General features: G+C 41.1%; 1 protein-coding gene across 2 annotated transcripts; it reads right to left on the reverse strand.

The window, feature by feature from the left end:
• Positions 1 to 1,029: 1,029 nt before the first annotated feature.
• On the reverse strand, positions 1,030 to 9,159 carry prdm1c (PR domain containing 1c, with ZNF domain). Of its 2 annotated transcripts, none has more exons than XM_041976677.1 (7): positions 9,008 to 9,159; positions 7,371 to 7,634; positions 5,846 to 5,965; positions 4,660 to 4,912; positions 2,368 to 3,374; positions 2,127 to 2,255; positions 1,030 to 2,009 (listed from the first exon to the last, which is right to left on the reverse strand). In XM_041976677.1, the coding sequence occupies exons 1-7, from the start codon at positions 9,032 to 9,034 to the stop codon at positions 1,581 to 1,583; spliced, it is 2,229 nt and encodes a 742-aa protein (XP_041832611.1). In that variant the 5' UTR covers positions 9,035 to 9,159; the 3' UTR covers positions 1,030 to 1,580. The 2 variants fall into 2 exon arrangements, with proteins under 2 accessions (XP_041832611.1, XP_041832612.1); XM_041976678.1 differs by lacking the exon at positions 9,008 to 9,159 and adding an exon at positions 8,878 to 8,980.
• Between the last annotated feature and the right edge of the window lie 1,225 nt (positions 9,160 to 10,384).

A 10,384-nucleotide genomic window follows, 5' to 3' on the forward strand; every position in this document is an offset into this window, starting at 1 on the left:
ATTTATTTATTTATTTTCAACTGATCTTTGTGAATTCCTTAGCATCCAGAGAGGTCATAGGTCATAGGTTTACTGAGGGAATTTTGAATATACTTTTAGTCATTCTTCCTTAATTTCTTTTCATCCATTGAGGAGAAGTTCAACAACAGCTGGTAGATTCTCTGTGACCTGATCAGCACCAGAGACGTGTTCTGTAGGCGTCAAAGGATGGCCACTTTGAACCTTTTTGCCACCTGATACCCTTTAAACTTGTAATGAGAGTATCATAGAAGGATGCTGCAGTTTGTCAGGGTGCAAGTTCCATTTGAGCTGTGCACTGATAATAAGCTTGTGAGTCCATTATTTCTCAACTTTGCCTCAGTCAATCTCAAAGAATCTTGGAGATGCTGTTGGTAAAGATTTATTAATTTATTTCAATGGTACATTTTTAACTTGTGAATGTAGAAATTAACTTTAGTTTTTGTTCCCTGAGAAGTGTTTCCGCAACAGCTACTTTGCTATTTAATGCAGTGCTGAAAAAAAGTTTTCAGTCGTGTTCCAGGCAGAAAGAGATTTTTCCAATTTTCAGACTCTTTTATGATTTCATGTTGTGTAAATGACAAAATGGTGGAAAATCCTTACCCATATTATCATTTGATAGCTTCAGCATCTCTGTATTGCTCTTTACGCAACCAGTCATGTTGCTGACAGTCTCAGTGTCATCTTTTGGGGGTGGAATGTCTATCACCTGAATAATATTGAAACTGTCAAATAAACATGGAAACGTGTGTAAAATTATTCTCAGAACATTGACCTCATTGGAGCTAATTTTCATCTGGGGTATGTTTCTTCAAGGTAAATTGCTGATACTTACCAGTGATGAATATCCCAAGACTCATAACAGGATGTTTATCTGCATCACCAACTCCCCACATGAGCTGAGTACACTCACACAAAGGCAAGTATGTATGCCATGCACGAACAGTTGAGGTTTCCTCTGTGTCGTCACTTCAACACTTAGCCCACTTACACTATACACAGTCATGCTTGTACAGTCATTTTCACTTTAATCAGGGCAATATAAATATCCACATAATCAGGAACTCTTGATAACGCACAATGAAACCACAAAGTAAAATCTTTTCTGCATAATCACATGTTTAGTTTTTGTTCCATCAAGATGTTCCAGAGATACAAAACAAGATAGTTGAAAATGTTAGAATTCAATGCTTTTATGCATGTTAGATTAAAATCATCAACTTAATAAATTAACAAAGATTTAGACATAAAATCGATCAAGTCACTTTTTCCAGGCCACAGTGGCAAAGTTTTGACTCTTCATAAGTTGCAGTCCCTGTAGAGAATAGGCTAGGCAATCCATGATTGAGATAAGGCTTTACTTCAAATAGGGCAGTAACAGACAGCTGCTGAGTTGACCCGTAAGGATTATTAGGTTGGATTAGCATGCAGTCTTAAGTCGTTGAAATTCAGCCTGACTCCAGCTTGATGCTGGTTGGATTCAGACATATAGGACTGTCATGATGCAGCTTAGCGCCTGAACACTCCTTTATTGATCTGTAGATACTCAGCTCAGTCTCCTCTCAGGTACCATCCTGGTGGACTGAGACAGTATTCTCTATCTTCTGAATCAGGTCAATGACATTCCTGCTGTCCATGTCAACCTCTGCAGCCATTACTTCGAGCTCCTCTGCAGCCTCACTCATGTCAAACCTCTCTATCTTTGAGTTGATCCGATGTAGCTCCTCTGGTGTGTGTCTGAGGGAGGCTGACGGGGAGAGAGGGCAGAAGCCTTGGAGATGCACCTGCAGGCTGCAGTAGTGGAGATAAGCACAGGGACAGCAAGGACAGCGGTGAGGACGCTCTTCACTGTGCAGGCGTTTGTGAAGCTTGAGGTGGATGAACTGAGTGAACCGGGCTGGGCAGAGCTTGCATTGGTAAGGCCTCTCACCCGAGTGTAGCCTTTGGTGGGTCTTTAAGTTGCTAGTGCTACTAAATCTCTTATGGCACACCTGTTTAGAAACAAAGCAGACATCTTCAGTCCTTTTCTATAGCTTTTGTTACGTGTGTAAAAGTCTCCAACTAGCAAAGATCCAAAATGTAAAACACTTTAAAAGCTGCAGTCTTACCTTGCACTCATGGGGCTTCTCTCCTGTGTGAACCAGATAGTGTTTTTGAAGGTGTGCCAGCTGAGTGAAGTTCTTGTTGCAGGTCTGACACTTAAAAGGACGCTCACCACTGTGCACTCGCAGATGGACCTGAGAACCACATTTTGATAAAAACTTAATACCAAGCTTTTTTGTTATTCCATAAACCATCTGGTTGGCATTTTTCCTCCACCTTGCTTTAATATAATGATGAGGTACCCACCTTGAGGTTGGACAGCTGCCCAAAGACCTTGCCACAGATGTTGCACTCATACCGGATCTTTCCATTCTGCCTGGTGAGAGGGTAGGACAGGGTTTTGTAGCCAATAAGCTGCCCTACTTGCTTTGTCCTCCTGAGGTCCATTGCATCTTCACTATTGCTTTGAGTGGCCGAGGTAGGTTTGAAAGGAAGGCGGTTCGAAGAGGCGGCCATGCCCACTGGTGGTGAGTGTCCTCCAGGTACAAGAGAGGGGATGTCTCCATGGAGTTCAGTGTCGACGGGTGAGGCGCTGGCTTTGATTGGTATCATGAGGTCTGTGTGAACATTGCTGCTAGAAGAGTGTTTAAAATCTTTGAGGTCATTTGAAGGGTTCCTGAGGTAGTTTGTCCTTTGGGATATAAGGTCCTTGTTGGCTTTGTGTTCACTGGTTGGTGAAAGAATGAGGTCTTGTTTGGAATCAGATCGCACATTTGTCAAGTCTTTGCATCCACTTGCGAAAGGATGTAGATGTGCATAGTTGTCAAAAGGCAAGAAATTAGATGACAGATGCTTAAACTGATCACTGTGGAATGGGTGTGAATGAGGTAGAAAGCCAATGGAGTAGTGAGGCAGTAGATAGGGACCATACCTGAGAGCAGGCTGGAAATAATCTGGCATAGATGTCTCTTCGGAAGGTTTGACTTTAACAGAGTCCTGACTGTGCTGAAAGGTGAAGTGCAAATGTGTGGGGATAGGCTTGCTTAGTGCTGGCCTTTTGGCAGGAGGAGGGCTGCAGGATGGCAATGATAGCAGAGATTCATATTTGTGGCCATGGGTGTCTTCTGATAAGGACTGAATTGGGTAGATGACACTGGGACACAAGGGAAAAACTGTTGGAGCATTAATCTGAGATAGAGCACCATCCAGAGATCTGTGAAAGGTGGACATAGTTTTGGAAGGCTCCGCCCGGAGGATCTCAGAGACGGTGTGTCCTCGTTTTCCTGTAGTCTTCTCATGGACCTCATTCTGTTCTGTTAGACAAATAAACAGTAAGGAGATGACATCAGAAACCAGCATATAGTTCCATTCAGTGTCACATACTAATATTATTATCATTCAAATGCATTCATTGTTTAAATCTTGAAACATTTTCACTTTCAAAAGCAGCTACTCCTGTCCAACAAAATGATTTATTCTAAAAGCATTACATTTGTATTTTATCAGGTGTCTGACTCTCTCAAACCCTTGAACTCCATGAAAGAGGACTCCGGAAGCAAAACAAAGGGGTCGGATCAGGATGCAGATAGCATTAAGTCAGTGAATACAGTATGTTATCTCCATTAGACGGCAGTGCAGTTCTAAGTGTATTTTCTACCAGAGGTAGCGCAGGATACAAGAAACAACTTTTCATCTCAAAATTAATTATGCGCCATAGATTTCACCCAGACTTTAAATAGATGGAATAAAAATTTGACTAGTCGCAATTCAGAGATTAAAGAGATTTAAACTTATTTGGACAACTCCACTTGGGACAAAATGACTTAAGCTGACAAATAGATAAAGACAAAATATAATGGTATGCATGTGCATTGCACCTACTTTTGGGCACAGTTTAACATCAACCCATGTTTAACGGAGCAATCCTTATCTTCGCTTCACTCCCTTGTACCCTGCCCCTATTCTGTCTCCGGAGAGCCTAACTATCAGCAAACAAAGAACCAACACTCAATGAGATATCAGTCTGTCAACGGGTCACCTTGTCAGGAAGTTCAAGTAGTCAGTGAACCGCTTCCCACCTCTCTTCCTCTTTAAGAACCAAATAAATACATGGAGTCTTGCCAGAGTGCAGTCAGCACCTCCATCAGTTACTAGTGTGTGTGTTTGTGTGTGTGTGTGTGTGTGTAAATTAATATTTTGGTGTATGTGATTTCTCAGCTAGCACTATTTGTAAGTGCAAGCCAAATGTTTCGTTCATGAATGAGCATTCTACAGTGTTTGAAAAGTGGAAGCTGAAACATTGCAGAAAGTCCTGAAATTTGTCTCATCTTACTCTGCTATGGTGGCTGCACCTGTAGACGACCCCTCTCTACTTTCAGGACTCTACTATCCTCTTTTGTGCTCTGCTTTAACAAAGGAGCCATGGGTGTGACTGAGTAACTTCTTAAACAACCACACAAAGAGTGTAGCAGTCAGTCAGCACTTTGACAGGAAGCTTTCACACTGACAGTCCAAACCAGATATGTCTCAAAACATGGTCTTGGGGATGGTTTCCGTTAACATCAGCTATGGGTAGTTGCAGATATCACACACACTTACCATTTTTGTTAACAGCCAGTTGTCCCAGTGGAGGGTAGTTGCAGCGCTGGGCAAATTCAGAGCAGTACCACACCAGAAGCTCTTGGCCTGGCTGAAGAGGTTTAATAGTGTAGAAGAAGATTTCCAAGCCATTCTGGCATGCAACCAGGTTCTGTTCCTCCACTGCTCGTGCTGGGTTGACATATCGCATCCAGTTGCTGTGCTCCTCATCCAAACCATCCAGGATGTGGTGTAAGTGCCCGTTCAAGAAGACCTATTGTGTGAAAGCAAACCATAAAGAGATGAGAGATGAATCTGTTAATGACGACAGATCAGCTGTGTTTCTGAAGCTATGATATCTCAGTTTTTTTAATGCTCTTATGGTAAATCCTGCATATTCTTTCAGCTGACATTGTACTGTGGGTATTTGTGGCAGGCAAGTCATTCAGAGTTATGAAAGTATCACTGAACAAGAATTTCTCTGTATGACTGGATCATAGTATTGGTATCTCACCCACTCTACTTTCAGCAATCACATTTGTTTTGGAGTTGTCTTCTTCCACTCTTTTATACTGTCCAAAATTGTGAAGATAGGGGGTTTTCTTGAGTCATGGCTAACACATAGTTTGTGTTATGGCTGTTGCAAGGTTTGGTTAGGGTTGCATTATTTCAAGGCTGCTGACTCTAAACTGCAGAATTACACAGGAGCATGCGGGTAATGGAAGTTGCCCTGATGCTGCTGATTTGAAACATCACAGCTCTCGGGCTTAAAGCCACTTCCTCGCTTAGTCAGTGTGAGAGTTTGTGAATCTGGAGAAGTGCGGACATGTGTATGGTGTATTTACTGGCAGTGATACCACTGCTGAGAGAAGCGGAGAGAGATGAGAATTGCTGCGTCACTGAAACCAAACAGCTGTGTGTGTGTGTGTGTGTATTTGTGTGAACTAAGATAACGGTGCACTGAACACAGCACATGCACATTCAAGTCCATTTGCTGGAGAAATGTTATGCGACACGGAAGCATTGGCAAACAGAGCCTGTTTTAACAGGATGTCAGTCATTGACCTCAACTGCTAACCTGTGCCATGCTACAGCCACAGTAGCATATCCAGCTGGAGCTGCACAATGTGAACAGTTTTGAAACATGCAATCTTAGCATTTCACCTCCAAGTACAAAATTCCACAGTCTCACATGTTAGCTACTTACTCTCCAGAAGTACTTTCTGTTAGCGTCTTTCAGCAGTTTTTCATTGGTGTAGCGTTTCCCAATGAAAGGGCCAAAACGCGTCCCCTTGGGAATCAGCTCCTTACTGGCCACCCCGAGCACCTGTACAATAAGGAGGACACAGAAACATTAAACATCGGACTACTTCACAAATTGGAGGCCTGAAGAGGCACCCTGAGTTGAATCACATCATTAGAGGGATAAGATTATATAGCCAGACTTATCAGACTTTCCATCTTCCATCCTGCTTCTTTGTGGTAAGTACAAAGAAAGTAAAAGAATAGTGTCAATTCTATAGAAAGTTGTCTATTGAGAATTACTGAGAAGAAAAAAAAAAAAACACAATTCAGCTGTTTGCTCTCATTGTTTTTATATTATGTTGGCTGTCAGGATAAAGCTTTCCCATAAAAATGATAATTTTTTAAAGCTGTGACACAATGTGTTCTTCCTTTCACGTGCTGAATATTTTATGAGCAAGTCACTCAAGTTATCTTCAGTTTCTCTACCATATTAAAATTTTACCACTACTCTTGTTCTGTTACCTCCAGGTGTGAAACTCACCCGTCTTTATCAAGCCTCCAGGCTGAGGAAGAGTGGATAAGATGTCATGGTCACACCCGACCAGTTAACTGCACCTTTAGCTCTATGCTCAAAAATCAAAAGCCCTTAAGCAATGGCTATGTATTCTCTCTTTTATCTTAGAGTAATGCTTGCACAGTATATGTCGCTGGATTAGCTGCAAAGCAGTTTAATTCTACTTTATTAACCTAGTCTAACCCTTGTTTTTAACAGCTTTGTTGGTTAGCTTAATTTGAAGCCCCTTGTGTTGCAGATTACTGAAATAAATGCTGTTCTTTAATGTCAACCACACTTGAAACTTGTCTTATTTAAAGGTCAAAGTGGTGATGCAGGTATTTAACTGCAGACAGCAAGGCTACTCTCTGTGATCTAAATGGCATCCTTTATCTACAGACTCAACCTTCATCTTGGGTTTCCTTTTCATGAGTGGTCCCATGAGGACAATCTTCTATCATGCTTATAACACACAGTGATTTCCTAGTTCATGTCCATCTAATTGCAAGCAAACTATTGTCATTTAAAATATTATTTACAGTGGTATCAATATTATTAGCCCTCAACTTTACATTGAAGTGTAATTTTCTGTTGGAACAAAGGGATGGGAATGTAAGATAGCTGCTAATCACAGAGTCCTCACGCTGAGTTTAGAGGGGTTTGGCTATTGTCTGCATATTTGCCTCAATGCACACATAGCAAAAAGGAAAGGCTCAAATTAGACAACAAGTCAAGTACTTCCTGTCTAAGGATGGATGAGAGTGGAAGGATGTTGGAGTGACGCAAGGAGTTGGCAGTCTCTAAAGACATAAACAACTACTGCACATATGCATAGTTATTTTTGATTTTGTGATTTTACTGTGTAGTTTAAAAAGATAAAGAGGGAAAAAACTTGTTAAAACTCTTACAAATTTTGAGGGTGGGGCTTATTTACCTCTTTTGAGTTGTGGGAGTGTTTCAGGGCAAGGTTTCTGGGTAGGGATCTCTCTGCCCGCGTCTTGCCATGGTTTTCAGACTCTTCTTCCAGTGGGTAGTCCTTCACAATGTAAGTGCACTTCTCCTCAAAGTCTGCCTCGCTCCATGATGCAACATTTACATCTACATCCTGCAATTCTGACATTGCTGCAGTGGTGACTCCTATGCTTTGTGGAGACCTCTCTGAGGTTAACATGGCTGTGGTGCATTCAGACGAGGAGGCCTATAGAAAAGACGACCCGTAAAGTCAGGGAAAATGCTGTGAAATATATAAAAAACCCACGTTATTAAAAACATGGAGTGATATAGCTGCATCTTTAACATTTCTTCAGGAATTTTGTTGCTAATGGCAAACACATTTTACAACATTTTTTTAAGGGCAAACAATACTCTGAATACAAAGAACAGCTGTTGTTTAAAAGGAAGTCAAGTTTTCAATGGAACTAAAATTAGGTCCCAGAGTGTGAAAAGAGACTTATCGTAGAGGAGGCAGCGGTAAGCTGGACATGAAGAATCTAACTTTCCCATCAGCTGCTGCTACCGGACAAACAAACTTCAAAGTGGAACCTACATGCTCACTGCCCCATTGGCCTCACTGTCCCATACATCCTGTGACTCTCCCAATCACAACCCCGAGGCTATAAAGGAGGTTTCTTTGCACGTCAGCCCCAGAGCGGGACCACTTTCACAAGGAAACAAGCACTCCCAGTGAATCAACCAGACTTCCTCTGAACTGACTAAGACTTGGCTCTTGGCCAAGTCCAAACTTTCTTTCTCTTTCTCTCTGTTCCTTGTTGTCTTTCTCTCCCTTCTTACAGAGATTGTCAGGTAACTAAGCCCTTAAAAAAGCAGGATACACTGACTGATAGAATGAAATAGTAAAATATGACGGTGAGACAGTAAGAAGAAGATGCTGTGATTAAAAGACAATTCACAGCGCTTCCTTTTGGACTCATCAGTTTGCCAGTTTGACAGGGATTGATAAGCTCTGTGCTTGGTAATATTTCGTAATTATGTGACTTAACTTCCCTCTTGATCAGAGGTTAAACACAACTCAAATCAGTCAAAGACTAAGTGAAACATGGGAATTCTAAAATGATATTTCAGCGTTACAAAGAGAAGACAGTTAAATCCAAAATCTCTTGAAAGTCATACAACACTGACACTGCTCCAATAACAAATTACAGCAACTTTATTCTGTGGGAGAGCACCGAATAAAGACTAAACAAGCGCTGCAAACAAAAGTGCAGATTGGTCAAATTTATGGATTACACCCTATTTTTCTCTGAAGTGTGTCGCCACAGCTGACTCGGAATGACTGTCACAAGTGTGACAGCTCAGTCTGAAACCACTGAACCTAGAGACACACAAATTTATATTCTGAAAATCAAGACATGAGTCAAAAGTGCACAGCTGTGACTTGCAGGCAAGAATGTAACAGTTTGACTCAAGAAAGCACAGTTTACCTCAGTCTTACCATGATGCAGTAAAGATATTAATCTATTTAAAAAGAAATGTGTAGTAATAAGGAATCCAAAGCATATAATCTCTCTAATCTTTGAGATCAATGGTCTGCGATGGATATTGCACACTTACTGTGAAGCCTTGTGAAGAGCCACACATAGGATAGGCTGTCTGTACCCTCCTTAAGCTTGAGTGTCAATGAGCAACCAGTGGCTGTTTGCGGTCTCTTCTCTTCTGCCTCACCCAGCCTCAGTATCTTGTGTACCTAAGTGTGTCTGCGCAACTGAACACTAGAGTGTGGAGGAGGGAAGGTGTGTGTCTAAGAGAGACAGATACACTCCCTTTTCCTCTTGTGCCTCTCCTCCCCCATATTTTTTCCCCATGACTCCCTCTTGTGTTTGTGTGTGTCACTCTCTTGCCCCGGGGCATGAGGCTTGCTTTCTCCGGCGGGGGGGCTGTTCTGGCTGTCACACAGCTATGTCTGACGGATCACACAGATGCATCTTCATTTCCTGACAGTCACCTTCGTTGTTTGAATGCGGAAAAGAAACATACCTGTGCTGCCTTCAGAAGTCAAGGCTGCAGCAATGACATGATTTAGTGTGAAGTAAAATTTGCAAAAGTTAAGCAACAGTTTTGTGTTTTTGTTCTTTTTTTTTATAAGAAGAGAAATAACAATACAATAGTCTGGACAGGTTGTTGAAAAGGTTCTTGTTTTAAAAGCTTGAAGCACATTATTACATAGTCATTAAGTAAAGTTAAACTTCTAAAATGTAATTGAATTTAAACATTTTAATTTTCCTTCATTAACAGCAGTATGCTCAAATATTTCTTCTTAACAGTTGCGTGTTTGACTCACTCACACAGTTCCTGAATGTGAGCTTTAGGAAGAAATAAGATAAAAAGTAATTATGTAAAACTAATCAAAGTTCTTTTTTGTCATTGGAATACTTAGAATGCTGTCTTGGCACATCTGATTTGAGATAAAAATGTTGCTATCAATAAAGTTTTCTTTAAAATGAACAAATGGAGGACAGTAAGTAGGTGTTTTATGTAACCATTAAGTCACTGCAAGAAGATTAATGCTGAATTATTGTCTGGAATACTAACTAAGGTAGCTTTACGGTGTTTCATGTTTTTCCTTCTTGAATGCTCTAAGTAAGATAACTTATTAGCTTAGAGTAAGTCTTTGTCATGCACATACTAACCTAATTATGTATTACATATTTGAAATCTATATTTTTTAAGTATTTAAGTTGCTATGTGCAATTTATTGCAGTGTGAATCTGCCAAGTACCAGTTGTCCGGTGTAGTGGAGGTGAAGATGTGTATGTGTTGTTAAATGGAACAGTTCCGTGTGTGCATCTGTGACCGTTTCTTCTTTCCTTGTTTATTTCTCCAGAAGCAGCATTTGCTTTGGCAGGCTGCCAGTCAGCTCAGGTATTTTCTGAATTTTCAGCCGTGCTATCCACGTGCTTGACACGCGACTCACTTTGATAAGCTCACCAT

The sequence above is a fragment of the Melanotaenia boesemani genome, chromosome 22, assembly GCF_017639745.1.
Source record: "Melanotaenia boesemani isolate fMelBoe1 chromosome 22, fMelBoe1.pri, whole genome shotgun sequence".
NCBI classification, from domain to species: domain Eukaryota; kingdom Metazoa; phylum Chordata; class Actinopteri; order Atheriniformes; family Melanotaeniidae; genus Melanotaenia; species Melanotaenia boesemani.

What these genes read in the sequence shown, in the direction of transcription:
- prdm1c (XM_041976677.1), bottom strand. Translation starts at nt 9,034, where the DNA reads ATGTGTGGCTCTTCACAAGGCTTCACA. An exon ending in GCTCTTCACAAGGCTTCACA is followed by an intron (nt 7,635 to 9,007) that starts GTAAGTGTGCAA and finishes TCTTTTCTATAG; the next exon opens with GCCTCCTCGTCTGAATGCAC. An exon ending in ACAGAAAGTACTTCTGGAGA is followed by an intron (nt 4,913 to 5,845) that starts GTAAGTAGCTAA and finishes TTCACACAATAG; the next exon opens with GTCTTCTTGAACGGGCACTT.